At 44.5% G+C, this 17,778-nt stretch overlaps 2 protein-coding genes and 1 pseudogene across 4 annotated transcripts in view; 2 read left to right on the top strand and 1 right to left on the bottom strand.

Moving 5' to 3' along the window:
• LOC122457746 (zinc finger protein 28 homolog) overlaps nucleotides 1-13,158 on the top strand; it is a 173,428-nt gene extending 160,270 nt beyond the window's left edge. Inside the window, exon 4 of the mRNA XM_043503897.1 lies at nucleotides 13,073-13,158. Coding sequence (XP_043359832.1) covers nucleotides 13,073-13,119 — 47 coding nt within the window. The 3' untranslated portion in view covers nucleotides 13,120-13,158. The remainder of the gene's footprint in view (nucleotides 1-13,072) is intronic.
• The window catches only part of LOC119849428 (zinc finger protein OZF-like), a 776,365-nt gene that overhangs the window by 703,243 nt on the left and 55,344 nt on the right, over nucleotides 1-17,778 (bottom strand). The window lies entirely within an intron of this gene.
• The window catches only part of LOC119849371, a 1,398,949-nt pseudogene that overhangs the window by 1,356,924 nt on the left and 24,247 nt on the right, over nucleotides 1-17,778 (top strand).

Raw genomic sequence — 17,778 nt, 5'->3', positions numbered from 1 at the left:
CCAAATGAAATTAATGGGCAGCAGGTTTAAAACAAATGAAAGGAAGTTCTTCTTCACTCAGCGCACAGTCAACCTGTGGAACTCCTTGCCTGAGGAGGTTGTGAAGGCTAGGACTATAACAAGGTTTAAAAGAGAACTGGATAAATTCATGGAGGTTACATCCATTCATGGCTGTTAGCCAGGATGTGTAAGGATCAGTGTTGCTAGCCTCTGTTTGTCAGAGGGTGGAGATGGATGGCAGGAGAGACATCACTGATCATTACCTGTTAGGTTCACTCCCTCTGGGACACCTGGCATTGGCCACTGTTGGCAGACAGGATATTGGTCTGACCCAGTATGGCCATTCTTATGTTCTTATGCTCTGGTGACTATGCATTGGGTTCAAGAAAATCATTAGGATGTCAGGGCCTTTAAGAGCCCAGCCCTGGGAAGCCCGGGCTGAGATGTACTGTCCTGTGGGAGGGAAATAAAAAAGCCCCTCTGCCCCCCCCGACCCTATTTTTGCAAACCCTGGTGTCTCAGTCCACTGTGGTAATAGTTCCCCCCTCTGCCTCTGCCAGGGTTTTGCCCTCTGTCACCCTCTGGCAGCGCCTCCCCCCTGGGCTTAACCCCAGCTCCTTCCCCCCACCCAGGGCTGGCTCTAGGTTTTTTGCCACCCCAAGCTACGAGAGCGCAACTGCCCAAGCAAAAAAAAAAAAAAAAGGATGGCCCAGAATGCCCCCCCCGCCGCAGCTCCTATCCTAACCCTGCCTCCAGCTGCTTGATCCCCCAGCCAGTCAATTTCCACCACCCAGGCTCAGACCCTGGCCACCCCCCTGCTCCGATTTGCCCCCTTTGAGCCCTGTAAAATGTAATCCACAGAATCTTATGCCTAGTAAGGGCACAGTGAAGGGCAGTGGCTTCAGCAGAAGTTACTGAGCATGCTCAGTGCACCCTAAGTAGCTATTTAGGGTAGAGAGCAATTTTTCACACTACAGCCCCCAGGACCCTCTTCCCTCAACACACACTGTCAAGGCTAATTCCCCACTCTGGGACTTGGAGTGCAGAAGGTGGGGACCCACAAGGATTTTAAAAATTAATACTGGCCACTCCAGGCTTGTATTATACTTCCAAGGTTACAGCTTTTCTCTGACCTTGGATGGGTAGATGCTGCCACCACCCAAGTGCAGAACCCCTTTGATAGCCCAGGAAGGTGTGCTTGGGAATTCCTTCCTCTGGGGTACCCTCAAGTCCTTTCACCCCCACTCCGGGGAAGAGCTGAGAAAGAAAACCAGCTGTTGCCACCAGCTAATTAACCAACATGTGCACAAACCTCTTAGGACACAAAAATCCAATTCTGTTCTTAAAAAAGGTAAATTTTATGAATAAAAAAAGAAAGAAAGAAAATACATCTGGGAACTCAGGCTATTGCTAGGTTTTAAAAAAAACAACTACAAGGATTAAGCACCAAGAATAGTTTTCTTGAGGTCCAGCTTAAAGGTTACAAGCAAAACAAAAACTGGGGTTAGCAAGGAGGAATCAACAAGCCATAAACAAATAAAAGGGATAACCCTAATCGCGTCTTCCTAGACATTTCCTGATCTACTCACTTATGTGGGGTTTTAAATGAGTAGTTTCTAGGTATGATACTGATGATTTTTTCATACCTGGCCCCAAGCTTCTTACAGCATAGCTCTGCCCTGTCCGCCTCTCCCCGGGAGAAAAACAACAGACAGACAAAAGGGGAGTTGTTTTTCAATTTTAAAAAGTTCTAGCCTTCCCATTGGCTCTTTTGGCCAGGTGCCCACTTACTTCCTTTTACCTATGTATAGCAGTGAGACTTTTTAACCCTTTACAGGTAGAGCAATTAGAGAACAGCTACTAAGAGGGATTTTATAGCTACTGGTTGGCTGGGTATCCATAAAAGGGAGCTACCCCCTCCCCCTCATTAATTACACAAATAATGGCATGTTCTCTTAGTCCTTCCTCATATCTGTTATAGAGTCATAGATTTTATGACCATAAAGGACTACTAGGTCATCTAGTCAACCTCCAAAATAGCACAGGCCATAGAATTACACCCAGTTACTGCTGAATTGAGCCAAAGAGCTTGTGTTTGACTAAATCATCTTCCAGAAAGACATCGAGTCTTGACTTAAAGACTTCCTGAGATGGAGAAACCTCCACTTCCCTTGATAGTTTGTTAACATCTGCACTGGCCTTACTGAACCACTCCCAGTGGCTAGTGCCAGGTCCAGGGTTAAGGGGTGGAGGGCAGAGTTAAGATGACATTTCAGGAGTGGCATATATTTTAACTCTTCATTTGCTAGTTTTCAGAAGTTTAAGTTCATATTCTGTGAAGGGATGCTGGAACACAGAGCAACCTTAATTTTGAATTAAGATAGTTTATGGGCATTTAATTTCCTTTTTTATGGACTTTTTATTATTAGAACTGTATCTACCCTACAGATTTTGCTGACATAGCTATGTCGGTTAGGGATGTGATTTTTCACACCCCTAACCAGACATAGCCATGTTGGCAGATCTTTTAAGCAGATACCAAACCAGCGTCTGCCTTTGGACTTGAGAGCACTTTAAAATGTTGCTCTTAGCCCAGAAATTTTGGTATCGGGGCAAAACTGCCCAAGGAAACTCCTGCAGAAAGCAGGAGAAATATGTAACATGCGTTGGTTGAAAGTTACCCATGGTAGGGCTCAAACTCAAATGAATGGGCGTAGTTCAGGTTCAATGACCACAGCATGTTCCCTGGAACCAACCAGTGCTTCATTTATAATGAAAGAGGTGCCAGGGCTCAAGTAATTAGATGCTGGGGCTCAAGCAATTTTTTTACTTTCATAACTGACTGGCAAGCCCAGAGGTGCTGGGGCTCAGTCCTGGCATGAATTAAGCCCTGGAGCCAACCAATCACTGTCACAGCTGAGTCCCGGAAATCTACTGGCTCCTAACAGGGTCTTGGTTTATTGGCACATGTGCATTTCGATGTCTTTGACTCGTCTGTTCGGCTTGTGCTGAACTGGAATTCGAGACTCTACAGTTATTAACTTTTTTTCAATATTGCTTCCACAAAGGGGCCGTGGTGCCATGTAGATGAGAAATGCCAAGTGACTGAGATCAGTCAGAAGACAATTAAAACCACAGTTGAGCCCAAAGTGATTCTTGTATAAAGCTGCTTTTTAGGAGGGCATGTCTGTATCTCATGAACATCATGACCAAATCACCCCAAATCTGGTCCTCTGATCCTGCCCTGCACCCCCATAAAGAAGAGCAAATTTCAATACAGTTTGAGTAAACCTGTGGATTTTAGAGCAGTTACAGTAGTCAATCTTTAAAGATTTCAGAGTAGCAGCCGTGTTAGTCTGTATTCGCAAAAAGAAAAGGAGTACTTGTGGCACCTTAGAGACTAACAAATTTATTAGAGCATAAGCTATCCGATGAAGTGAGCTATAGCTCACGAAAGCTTATGCTCTAATAAATTTGTTAGTCTCTAAGGTGCCACAAGTACTCCTTTTCTTTTTGCGAATCTTTAAAGAGAAATTAATGCCAAACCTTAACTATACCAGAGCTGGGGTTCCTCTATAGAATAATTTCCCAAAGGCCTGGAGGGTGTGACAGTCAGATGGGTCCATGTGTTGATAGAAGACAGTTTGAGGTTCCTCCTATTCATAAGTCCGTGGGAGAAGGGCGAGCGGGGAGCAGATGAGCTGGTGATTGTGTGGTGCCACAAAACAGGGGGAGCTGAGACGAGTGAAGAGGGGAGAGGTCTGTGAAGGATTAGGATTAGAAGGAATCAGAGAGGGCTGGCTACAGTGGAAGGGAAAGGTGTGAGAGAAGTCAGGGACAGGAGCTTCTGAGAACTGGTAGCATATTGGGGTAGGCTGGGAGAATGGGGAAAAGGGGGTGCTGTGGTGGGGGAGGATTGGGTGGGAGATTTAGATAACATAGGAGCGGAGAACACTAGGAATAGTGGGGGGGGGAGGGAAGGGGTTGCTCTAAGAAGCGGGGCAGGTCTAGAGGGAGGGGGAAGGGAAGGTTTCAGAGAGGCAGAGATTTGGGGCAAAAACAGTCCCAGTGGAGTGCCAAGGTCTCTGATGCCCTCTCCCTAGGCAAAGTTTACCAACACTACTCCACCTACGGATGTAAACAGCGGGTAAAAAAAGTAACCGTTTAACCTATTGAAAGTCAATCGGTTAAATGGTTAACGGGGAACTTGAGGTGCGGGGACGCTGCGGCCCTCCCATGTTTTACATGGGGGACCCCCTCCCCGCCACGCACTCAGGGTCCTGGATGCCCCCCAGCCCCATGCCTGGGGCTCTGCTGCTACAGAGCCCCACGCACGAGGCCCACAGCCGGGACCCTGGGCACGCGGGGAGAGGAGCCGGGATGCTGGGCACGCAGGGGGAAGAGCCGGACCCCGGGCATGTGGGGGGGGAGAAGCTGGACCCCGGGCGCAGGGGGGCAGCGGAGTTTAATCGTTAACTGGAACCAATAAGCATCAAGCTTCTCAGTTAACTGGTTAAATGTTTACATCCCTAACTCCATCCTCATCCTCCTTGACCTGGTCAGCTGCCTTTGACACCGCTGACCCTGCTCTTCTTCTTGAAACCTTGTCTTCCCGTGTCCTCTTCCTGGATCCCTTTCTACCTCTGTAATCACTCCTTCAGCATGTCCTCCAGGGGATCCTCCTCACGCCCACCCCAACTTTCCATGGGGTTCCACAGGGCTGTGTCCTTGGTCCCTCTTTTCTTCTTCCTCTGCACCTTACCTCTGGGTAACCTCATCCGCACACACCGTATTCAGGCACCTTCTCTGTGCTGCTCCAGACCCACCGCCTCCTGTCCCAACTAAAACCTTGTCTCCTGCTGAATGGCTAGTCACTAGCTCAAGCGCAACAACTGAAAAGGTAAACACAGAGCTCTCAATATGTTCCCCAAGCCACCCCCTTCCCCGCCTCTTTTCTCTCTCATTGTGGACAGCACCCCCATCCTGCCTGTCACACATCTTCGACATGGATCTCCCGCTAGGGCCTTGCACCCAGGCTACAGGGTGACATCTTGCATTTTCGCTCTGCATAACATCCCGAAGATATGGCCTGAGCTAGCGTCTTTTCTGCCCATCCACACTGCTAAAACTCGTGTCCAGGCTCTCCTCCACGCAACACCCTTTCCCTGCCGCAGGGAACTAGACTAGCTCAGTGGTTCTCAACTAGGGGCACACGTACCCCTGAGAGTACGCCGAGCTCTGCCAGGGGGTCAACTCATCAACTCATTGACAGATTTTCCTAGTTTTACAACAGGCTACATAAAAAGCACTAGTGAAGTCAGTGCAAACTTAAATTGCATACAGACAATGACTTGTTTAGACTGCTCTATAGATTATACACCAAAATGTGAGTACGAGATTTGTATTCCAATTGATCTGTTTTGTAATTGTATGGTAAAAATGAGAAAGCCAGCCATTTTTTCAGTACTAGTGGCTGTGACACTTTTGTATTTTTATGTCTGATTGTGTAAGCAAGTCGTTTTGAAGTGACATGCAACTTGGGGCTACACAAGACAAATCAGACTCCTGCAAGGGGGACAGTAGTCTGGAAAGATTGAGAGCCACTGCCCCACACAATTACCTGATTAGCCATCCCTCTGTTGTGAGGGGGTCTCTTTTTAAACTGCTCCAGACCTTTGATCCTCTGGGTCCCAGGTCCTGCTCATCTCACCCAGTTCTGTAAATTGGTTGGAGAAAGGAGGGAGAATATTCAAAGCGAATAGTTTGGGCATTCTCTCTCAACAGCCCTTAAGTGTTTACCAAGGAGTGGCTCATCTTCAATCCTTCTCCTTGCCTTCCTGCTTCTTTTCCTTACAGGCCCCCAATTAAACTAAACCAACACAGAAAATATCCCAATCACCAGGTCATAGAATCATAGAATATCAGGGTTGGAAGGGACCCCAGAAGGTCATCTAGTCCAACCCCCTGCTCAAAGCAGGACCAAGTCCCAGTTAAATCATCCCAGCCAGGGCTTTGTCAAGCCTGAGACAATGTACAGTTTTGTATGTATTGTCAATGTACAGTTTCCATCAATATGAAAGAGCAGCTCCAATCCCATCAGAAAGGGGGTTGAAAAACAGGACCAAGGGACAGTTGGGAGGTGGTAGTTAGGGGAGGGGAGGTTGGAGGCATCTGGAGCTGTGGGGGATCTCAGTGCATTAACCTGGCCCTATTGATTTAGACCCTGCGTTTCCTTTGTATTAATCCATTTTCCCTTTATTTTATGTACTTTTTACAAATATTATTTTCACTCATAGGAATGGCCATACTGGGTCAGACCAAAGGTCCACGTAGCCTGGTATCCTGTCTTCCACAGTGGCCAATGCCAGGTGCCTCAGAGGGAATGAACAGAACAGGTGATCACCAAGTTATCCATCCCTTGCTGCCCACTCCCAGCCTCTGGCAACAGAGGCTAGGGATACCTTCCCTGCCCATCCTGCCTAATAGCCATTGATGGACCTGTCTTCCATGAACTTATCTAGTTCTTTTTTGAACCCTGTTCTAGTCTTGGCCTTCACAACATCCTCTGGCAAAGAGTTCCACAGGTTGACTGTGCGTTGTGTAAAGAAATATTTCCTTTTGTTTGTTTTAAACCTTCTGCCCCTTATTTCATTGGGTGACCTCTGATTCTTGTGTTATGAGAAGGAGTAAATAACACTTCCTTATCTACTTTCTCTACACCCATCATGATTTTATAAACCTCTAGCATATCCCTCCTTAGTCGTCTCTTTTCCAAGCTGAAAAGTCCCGGTCTTATTAAGCTCTCCTCATACGGAAGCCGTTCTATACCCCTCATCTTTTTGTTGCCCTTTTCTGTACCTTTTCCAATTCCAATATATCTTTTTTGAGGTGGGGTGACCACACCTGCTCGCAGTGTTCAAGATGTGGTCGTAGCATGGATTTATATAGGGGCAACAGGATATTTTCGGTCTTACTATCTATCCCTTTCTTAATGATGCCAAACTTTCTGTTTGCTTTTTGGCGCTGCTGCACATTGAGTGGATGTTTTTAGAGAACCCTCCACAATGACTCCATGATCCCTCTCTTCAGTGGTAACAGCTAATTTAGACCCCTCCTCTCTTCTCCACTGCATAGTGCCTAACCGTGCCCCCCCATCTCTTCCCTCCCCACTGTGACCCCAGCCACTCCCCCTGAATCCATTCATACACACATATATATATATATATCTTCCCTCCCCACAGTGTGACCCCTTCCCTGCCACAGACGGGAGCTTTCTTGAGGATGTCATCAGTTGGCAGTGAAACTTCTGGGGGCTTGGAGGGCCTCACTTCTCTCTCCCCTGCCAGAAGCCACAGTCTCACTTCCACGCAGGCTTCTCAGGTCTTGGAGTCTGTCCCTGCTGAGCTCACGTGGCCTGATCCTGATTTTTTCACATTCTCCTTTTCCAGAGAAATGTAGTCTGTTACTCCTGGAATAGAGCATCTAATTCCCCAGCCGTCTCCACACCCTGGGGGATTTTCATACCCCCTCCTGTCACACCTGGCTTGCTACATTCCCCAGTTCCTCAAAATGTGCTTCCCTGACATCTCAGACCTCTGAGATTCTGCAATCAGTGCCATCCCTCACACTCACTAGCCTCACCTTCCCTATGGGGGCGCCGGAACAGGGAGGGGCCATGGCCCCATCACTTTAACAAACTTTGTACTGGCCACAAGGGGGGGAAGGGAGAGGGCAGAGGGAGGGAGTGGGGTTTTGAGGGGAAGATGAGGTGCAGCGGCAGAGCCTCAGGGAAAGGGCAGGGTGGGGGTGTCATAAATATAAAGGGAAGGTTAAACACCTTTAAAATCCCTCCTGGCCAGAGGAAAAGCCCTTTCACCTGTAAAGGGTTAAGAAGCTAGGATAACCTCGCTGGCACCTGACCACAATGACCAATGCGGAGACAAGATACTTTCAAAGCTGGAGGGGGGAGAAACAAACGGCCTGGGTCTGTCTGGGTGATGCTTTTGCCAGGGACAGAACAGGAATGGAGTCTTAGAACTTAGTAAGTAATCTAGCTAGATATGCGTTAGATTCTGATTTCTTTAAATGGCTGAGAAAATAAGCTGTGCTGAATAGAATGGATATTCCTGTCTTTGTGTCTTTTTGTAACTTAAGGTTTTGCCTAGAGGGATTCTCTATGTTTTGAATCTAATTACCCTGTAAGGTATTTACCATCCTGATTTTACAGAGGTGATTCTTTTTACTTTTTCTTCTATTAAAATTCTTCTTGTAAGAAACTGTAAGTGACTTGCAGCCAGAGGGAACAGGGGAGAGACTGGAGAATAGCACTGTCACCAGGAAAAGGCAGGTCTATGTGATCGGGGACTCTTTATTGAGAAGAATAGACAGGCCTGTAACTAGAGCTGATCCTGAGAATAGAAGGGTGTGCTGTCTTCCAGGTGCTAAGATACGGGATGTAGACCTGAGGTTGAAAAGGATCCTAAAGGGAGCGGGAAAGAATCCCCTAATTATCCTTCATGTGGGAACAAATGATACAGCTAGATTCTCGCTGGAAAGTATTAAGGGAGACTATGCTAGGCTGGGGAAGAAACTTAAGGAAATTGAGGCTCAGGTGATCTTTAGCAGGATCCTTCCTGTTCCTAGAGAAGGGCAACAAAGGTCTGACAAGATTATGACTGTCAACAGATGGCTTAGGCAGTGGTGCTATAAGGAGGGCTTTGGGATGTATGGCCACTGGGAGGCATTCACGGACAGAGGTCAGTTCTCTCGGGATGGATTTCATCTGAGTAGGGAAGGAAATAGACTTCTAGGATCGAGGCTGGCACAACTGATAAAGAGAGCTTTAAACAAGGAATTGGGGGGAGATGGATGGGAGATGTCCAGAAAATCTCCACGCCAGATTTTAGCATTGAGAGGGAAGAAGATGAAGTAAGAAAGGATATAGCTGTGGGTAGGAGAATGTATATAAGGAGCGAGGGCGGTGTGGATACTAGTCTAATAGGTTATACTGGGTGTAGAATGACTGTGCCTAATAGGGTACAAAATGTGAGCGAGGCCAAACAGCAAAAATTAAGATGTTTCTACACCAATGCGAGGAGTTTAGGTAACAAAATGGAGGAACTAGAGCTACTGGTGCAGGAAGTGAAACCAGATATTATAGGGATAACAGAAACATGGTGGAATAGTAGTCATGACTGGACTACAGGTATTGAAGGGTATGTGCTGTTTAGGAAAGACAGAAACAAAGGTAAAGGGGGTGGAGTAGCATTGTATATCAATGATGAGGTAGAATGTAAAGAAATAAGAAGCGATGCAATGGATAAGACAGAGTCCGTCTGGGCAAAAATTACATTGGGAAAGAAAACTAGTAAAGCCTCTCCTACGATAGTGCTTGGGGTGTGCTATAGACCTCCGGGATCTAATTTGGATATGGATAGAGCCCTTTTTAATGTCTTTAATAAAGTAAATACTAATGGAAACTGCATGATCATGGGAGACTTTAACTTCCCAGATACAGACTGGAGGACCAGTGCTAGTAATAATAATAGGGCTCAGATTTTCCTAGATGCGATAGCTGATGGATTCCTTCATCAAGTAGTTGCTGAACTGACTAGAGGGGATGCCATTTTAGATTTAATTTTGGTGAGTAGCGAGGACCTCATAGAAGAAATGGTTGTAGGGGACAATCTTGGCTCAAGTGATCATGAGCTAATTCAGTTCAAACTAAATGGAAGGATTAACAAAAAGAAATCTGCAACTAGGGTTTTTGATTTCAAAAGGGCTGACTTTCAAAAATTAAGGAAATTAGTTAGGGAAGTGGATTGGACTGAAGAACTTATGGATCTAAAGGTAGAGGAGGCCTGGGATTACTTTAAATCAAAACTGCAGAAGCTATCGGAAGCCTGTATCCCAAGAAAGGGGAAAAAATTCATAGGAAGGAGTTGTAGACCAAGCTGGATGAGCAAGCATCTTAGAGAGGTGATTAAGAAGAAGCAGAAAGCATACAGGGAGTGGAAGATGGGAGTGATCAGCAAGGAAAGCTACCTAATTGAGGTCAGAACATGTAGGGATCAAGTGAGACAGGCTAAAGTCGAGTAGAGTTGGACCTTGCAAAGGGAATTAAAACCAATAGTAAAAGGTTCTATAGCCATATAAATAAGAAGAAAACTAAGAAGGAAGAAGTGGGCCCGCTTAACACTGAGGATGGAGTGGAGGTTAAAGATAATCTAGGCATGGCCCAATATCTAAACAAATACTTTGCCTCAGTCTTTAATAAGGCTAAAGAGGATCTTGGGGATAATGGTAGCATGACAAATGGGAAGGAGGATATAGAGGTAGATATTACCATATTAGAGGTAGAAGCGAAACTGAAACAGCTTAATGGGACTAAATCGGGGGGCCCAGATAATCTTCATCCAAGAATATTAAAGGAATTGGCACCTGAAATTGCAAGCCCATTAGCAAGAATTTTTAATGAATCTGTAAACTCAGGAATAGTACCGAATGATTGGAGAATTGCTAATATAGTTCCTATTTTTAAGAAAGGAAAAAAAAGTGATCCGGGTAACTACAGGCCAGTTAGTTTGACATCTGTAGTATGCAAGGTCCTGGAAAAAATTTTGAAGGAGAAATTAGTTAAGGACATTGAAGTCAATGGTAAATGGGACAAAATACAACATGGTTTTACAAAAGGTAGATCGTGCCAAACCAACCTAATCTCCTTTTTTGAAAAAGTAACAGATTTTTTAGATAAAGGAAATGCAGTGGATCTAATTTACCTAGATTTCAGTAAGGCATTTGATACCGTGCCACATGGGGAATTATTAGTTAAATTGGAGAAGATGGGGATCAATATGAACATCAAAAGGTGGATAAGGAATTGGTTAAAGGGGAGACTGCAACGGGTCCTACTGAAAGGTGAACTGTCAGGTTGGAGGGAGGTTACCAGTGGAGTTCCTCAGGGATCGGTTTTGGGACCAATCTTATTTAATCTTTTTATTACTGACCTTGGCACAAAAAGTGGGAGTGTGCTAATAAAGTTTGCAGATGATACAAAGCTGGGAGGTATTGCCAATTCAGAGAAGGATCGGGATATTATACAGGAGGATCTGGATGACCTTGTAAACTGGAGTAATAGTAATAGGATGAAATTTAATAGTGAGAAGTGTAAGGTTATGCATTTAGGGATTAATAACAAGAATTTTAGTTATAAGTTGGGGACGCATCAATTAGAAGTAACGGAAGAGGAGAAGGACCTTGGAGTATTGGTTGATCATAGGATGACTATGAGCTGCCAATGTGATATGGCTGTGAAAAAAGCTAATGCGGTTTTGGGATGCATCAGGAGAGGCATTTCCAGTAGGGATAAGGAGGTTTTAGTACCGTTATACAAGGCACTGGTGAGACCTCACCTAGAATACTGTGTGCAGTTCTGGTCTCCCATGTTTAAAAAGGATGAATTCAAACTGGAGCAGGTACAGAGAAGGGCTACTAGGATGATCCGAGGAATGGAAAACTTGTCTTATGAAAGGAGACTTAAGGAGCTTGGCTTGTTTAGCCTAACTAAAAGAAGGTTGAGGGGAGATATGATTGCTCTCTATAAATATATCAGAGGGATAAATATAGGAGAGGGAGAGGAATTATTTCAGCTCAGCACCAATGTGGACACAAGAACAAATGGGTATAAACTGGCCACCAGGAAGTTTAGACTTGAAATCAGATGAAGGTTTTTAACCATCAGAGGAGTGAAGTTTTGGAATAACCTTCCAAGGGAAGCAGTGGGGGCAAAAGATCTATCTGGTTTTAAGATTCTACTCGATAAGTTTATGGAGGAGATGGTATGATGGGATAATGGGATTTTGGTAAGTAATTGATCTTTAAATATTCAGGGTAAATAGGCCAAATCCCCTGAGATGGGATATTAGATGGATGGGATCTGAGTTACTATAGAAAATTCTTTCCTGGGTATCTGGCTGGTGAATCTTGCCCATATGCTCCGGGTTTAGCTGATTGCCATATTTGGGGTCGGGAAGGAATTTTCCTCCAGGGCAGATTGGAGAGGCCCTGGAGGTTTTTTGCCTTCCTCTGTAGCATGGGGCATGGTTGACTTGAGGGAGGCTTCTCTGCTCCTTGAAGTCTTTGAACCATGATTTAAGGACTTCAATAACTCAGACATGGGTGAGGTTTTTCATAGGAGTGGGTGGGTGAGATTCTGTGGCCTGCGCTGTGCAGGAGGTCGGACTAGATGATCAGAATGGTCCCTTCTGACCTTAGTATCTATGAATCTATGAATCTATAACTGAATTTTTTTTCATTGTTCTTAAGATCCAAGGGTTTGGGTCTGTGGTCACCTATGCAAATTGGTGAGGATTTTTATCAAACCTCCCCAGGAAGGGGGGTGCAAGGTTTTGGTGAGGATTTTGGGGGGAAAGACGTTTCCAAACGACTCTTTCCCAATAATAAATCCGGTTAGACGTTTGGTGGTGGCAGCGAAAGTCCAAGGGCAAAAGGTAAAATAGTTTGTACCTTTTAACCTAAGCTGATTAGAATAAGCTTAGGAGGTTTTCATGCAGGTCCCCACATCTATACCCTAGAGTTCAGAGTGGGGAAGGAACCTTGACAGGGGGTCAGCGAGAAGGGGTGGTGCGAGAGCGTGGCCTCGGGGAGAAGGGGCAGGGCCACAGTTCAGGAGTCTGTGGCCCCCTCACTTTTAGGGACCTTCCACCGCTCCTGCTTCCCTATCACTCTCATGATCTTTGTTTCTCTCTGGCATTAGAAGCAGGTCCAGGGTCACTTCCCCTCTGGCTGGAGTCTTTATTTTCTGGGACATGGAGTTCATGTCTCTGTGTTTTAGGAGCCCCTTTGCTGAGAAGTGTCTGGCTTCCCAGCAGAGATGGGGATAGTTAAATGCCTCATATGCAGAGTGTCCTGCACTTTTGAGTACCTGGGGAGCTGGCTGTGGGATTGTACTGCTTTAAAATGGGCTGGGGTTAAAGTAATAGAGTGTTGGGGGTTTTTTTATAACAAATGGCCTATGAATTCACCTGGTCTTCCTTGTTTTCTTTCCCCTCAGCAGGGTTTTCAGTCTCCAAACCTGATGTGATCTCCCAGCTGGAATGAGGGGAGGAGCTGGGGGTCCTGGATCTCCAGGGTTTAAAGGAAAGAGAGATCCTGAGAGGTGCCTGTGCAGGTGAGGGATCATTAAACCAACACAGTCAGTGCCTGACGGAAACAGCTGGGATTCCCTACAAAGACACTGTGCGTTCTCTGAGTTCAGGATTGTCCCCAGCAGGTGTCATATCTTCAGGGCAGCTACCACTCATGGCTTCCTGCCCACCCTGACTGACACCTAGTAATAGATCTCTCCCTGATCTCCCTTCCCCTGAGTGTTTGGATGGGATGTGAAAGGAGAATTGATCCCTCTCTACTCTCCCCTATGGGGAAGAGTTTGGGGGAATTCAGTCTCTGATTTATTTTCCCCATCTTTCTGGTATTTAGTTTGGTTTGCTCACCCTTTTTCCAGCCCTGTTTCTGAGGTTTCTCCCTCTATCCGGATGGTGAGTGAGAACAAGGAGCAGAATCCTCAGCAGGAAGATGCTGAGCAAGTGGGGCATTATTGCAAAGACCCAGAGGGAACTTGTCCAGGACCCATGAGCAGGGAAAAGCCGGTGAGAGTCAGAGCAGACCAGAGAGGCTGGAGGGAAACCAACCAGGGGAAAAAGTGGATAAATCCATTAATTGTCAGGGAATTCACAAGGACCACAAGGAAACCACAGCCCAGCAGAGACTCCCCACAGGAGAGAGAAACAACCCATGCACTGAGTGTGGGAAAAACTTCAGTTGCCGGTCTGGCCTTACTAAGCATCAGAGAATTCACACAGGGGAGAGACCCTATGAATGCGGCGAGTGTGGGAAAACCTTTGTTCGGAACTCACACCTTGTTACACATCAGAGAATCCACACTGGGGAGCGACCCTATGAATGCTGCGAGTGCGGGAAAAGCTTCAGTGACAGCTCAGCCCTTCTTACACATTGGAAAACCCACACAGGAGAGACACTCTACGAGTGCCAGGAGTGTGGGAAAAACTTCACTCGGCGCTCCAACCTTATTTTGCACCAGAGAATCCATACAGGCGAGAGACACTACGAATGCTATCAGTGCGGGAAAACCTTCGCTCGGCGGTCGAACCTGATTAGACATCAGAGGATCTATACAAGCGAGGGTCCCTATATATGCACCATGTGTGGGAAAACATTCCATCAGAGCTCGGCCCTTGTTTATCATCAGAAAATCTGCAACAGAGATAAACACTGTGAAAACCCTGTTTAGGGCTGGCAAAAGAGGGTTTTTTAGGAGTACTTGTGGCACCTTAGAGAATAAATTCAGTGTAATGTGATGTTTCCTCATCACCGGACCGAGCCGCCATCACTTTCCCTCATCTAAACAAACCTGGAGCATCACGTTTATACATCTCCTCCCTCTGCAAAGCAATTGTTATAGTCATCAACTTCTCCCTTTGGGAACAGATTGTCTCATTCTTCTTCATGTGATTGCAATTCTCAATTGGAGTTCAAGTGGTGCTATAATTTATCCGACAGAGGAGAGCTGATGGGGGTGGGGGGAGGAATTACACAGTGAAAAAAGATTATTTAAGCGTAGCCAAGATAATATAACTGGTTGTCAAAAAACAACAACAAAGTATACAGAGGTTTTATTTAAACCAGAAGAAACAGAACTGGATTGCACTGGCCTATAATACTGTTAAATGGATGAAGAAAGTAAATCATAAAAAATAAGTTTGAACTAGGGCTGTCAATGAATTGCAGTTAACTCATGCGATTAACTCAAAAAAATTAACTGTGATTAAAAAAATTCATCGTGATTAATCGCACTGTAAAACAATAGAATACCAATTGAAATTTATTAAATATTGTTGATGTTTTTCTACATTTTCAAATATGTTGATTTCTATTACAACACATAATACAAAGTGTACAGTACTCACTTTATATTAGTTTTTATTACAAATATTTGCAGTGTAAAAATGATAAACAAAAGAAATAATATTTTTCAATTCACCTCATACACGTACTGTGGTGCAATCTCTATTGTGAAAGTGTAACTTAACAAATGTAGATTATTTTGTTGCATAATTGCATTCAAAAATAAAACTTTAGAGCCTACAGGTCCACTCAGTCCTACTTCTTGTTCAGCCAATCACTAAGACAAACAAGTTTGTTTACATTTGCAGGAGATAATGCTGCCCGCTTCTTGTTTACAATGTCACCTGAAAGTGAGAACAGGCATTCGCATGGCACTTTTGTAGCTGGCATTGCAAGGTATTTATGTGACATTCTAAGCATATGCTAAACATTCGTATGCCCCTTCATACTTCAGCCATGATTCTGGAGGACATGCTTCCATGCTGGTGACGTTCATTAAAAAAATAGTGTGTTAATTAAATTTGTGACTGAACTCCTTGGGGAAGAATTGTATGTCTCCTTTTCTGTTTTACCTGCATTCTGCCATATATTTTATGTTATAGCAGTCTCAGATGATGTCCCAGCATGTTTGATTTATGAACACTGTCTTTGCAGATTTGACAAAACGCAAATAAGGTACCAATGGGAGATTTCTGAAGATAGCTACAGCACTTGACCCAAGGTTTAAGAATCTGAAGTGCCTTCCAAAGTCTGAGAGGGACGAGGTGTGGAGCATGCTTTCAGAAGTCTTAAAAGAGCAACATTTTGATGCAGAAACTACAGAACCCAAACCATGAAAAAAGAAAATCCATCCTTCTGCTGGTGGCATCTGACTCAGATGGTGAAAATGAACATGCATCGGTCCAGTCTGCCTTGGACCACTACCGAGCAGAACCCGTCATCAGCATAAACACGTCCTCTGGAGTGGTGGTTGAAACATGAAGGGCCATATAACTCTTCAGCGCATCTGGCACGTAAATATCTTGCGACGCTGGTTACAACAGTGCCATGCGAACACTTGTTCTCACCTTCAGGTGACATTGTAAACAAGAAGCGGGCAGCATTATCTCCTGCAAATGTAAACAAACGTGTTTGTCTGAGCGATTGACTGAAGTACGACAGAGTGGACTTGTAGGCTCTGAAGTTTTACATTGTTTTATTTTTGAATGCAGTTGGTTTTTGTACATAATTCTACATATGTAAGTTCAACTTTCATGATAAAGAGATTGCACTACAGTACTCAGATTAGGTGAATTGAAATATACTATTTATTTTGTTTTTTACAGTGCAAATATTTGTAATAAAAATAAATATAAAGTGAGCACTGTACACTTTGTATTCTATGTTGTAATTGAAATCAATATATTTGAAAATGTAAAAAACATCCAAAAATATTTAAATAAATGATATTCTATTGTTTAACAGTGCAATTAATCATATGAACATACAGTTTGAACATATGGTATTTGAGATTTTTTATATATATATAAGTGTGTGTGTGTGTGTGTATATATATAGAGAGAGAGAGAGAGAGAGAGAGAGAGAATTATATATAAAACTTACTACTAAGTGTACTTAAATAGAATGTGCTATAAGAAGAAATATCTATATCTCTCTATTCACAGGCTATTTTCTTATAGGGTTTTTTTTCTTAATATAAGGTTCCCCTATCCCTAAATATCTCATGGTCCTTTCTAACCCCTAAGTCAGTCTTTGAGCCTCAAGAGCACTCCTGACTTCCTGAAGAGATGGACTCTACTCCAGGGATGCTTGCTTGCGGGGCGTGCACATGAGACCCGACCCACCGGGACTAAAGGCCCCTGGTACTCCTGTTCCGGCTCTCCGGGACAACACAAATCAATGGCAGTTGTGTAGATCAATGTTTTCTCAGATGATCTCATGAGGGACTTCCATAGTAAGAGACTTCCAAGTATGCAAAATGCCATGTATTTGGTTCCCAAAGCAGTTGTGACTCGGGGTCTTACAGGAGGTTACTCCTGAATCTCTCCTATTGAATCCTATGCTATGGGAACTACTGTCCCTAATTAGCAAAAAAGAAAAGGAATACTTGTGGCACCTTAGAGACTAACAAATTTATTTGAGCATAAGCTTTCGTGAGCTACATCTCACTTCATCGGATGCATCTGATGAAGTGAGCTGTAGCTCACGAAAGCTTATGCTCAAATAAATGTATTAGTCTCTAAAGTGCCACAAGTCCTCCTTTTCTTTTTTGCGAATACAGACTAACACGGCTGCTACTCTGAAACCTGTCCCTAATTAGGCAGATGTGGAGGAAACAGAAGTGGTGGTTTTGCCTGTCTCTAGTCCCTCATTTAGACCTGTGCCATGATCAGATTAAAGAAATAAACTGATCACATTTGGGGATGCCATTCCTCACTGGCACTGCTGAGTGTTGGGGTGGTTTGGTAAAGGATTCTGCACCAGAGAAATGTAAGATAACCCTGACCAAGGCCCAGGATCTGGCAAGAAACCCAAATTGTTCAGTCTCCTGCAATCTTCTCCCCCTGCTGACTCGATGGGTCAGTTTGCTACTTAGACAGATGCACATTCTTTGCTTAGGAAAAGCCTGTTTAATAACTTTTACCTAGGCAGGACGCCCTGATTTTAAACAAGGAACATCATACAAGGGAAAAAAGCCAACATCATTCTGGGATGTTGTGATGGAAGTGGGAAAGTTCTTAATGTTTTCTCTGAATACAGTGTGGGTGCCTCAGTTTCCCCTAGGCATTTCTTAAGTATGTAGGTGGTGGGATAAGGGAGTGTGATTGTTGCAGA

This window comes from Dermochelys coriacea, chromosome 28, assembly GCF_009764565.3.
Source record: "Dermochelys coriacea isolate rDerCor1 chromosome 28, rDerCor1.pri.v4, whole genome shotgun sequence".
Classification (NCBI taxonomy): Eukaryota; Metazoa; Chordata; order Testudines; family Dermochelyidae; genus Dermochelys; species Dermochelys coriacea.
Note: the sequence above shows the minus strand (reverse complement) of the source record. Positions and strands in the feature narration are given on the sequence as shown.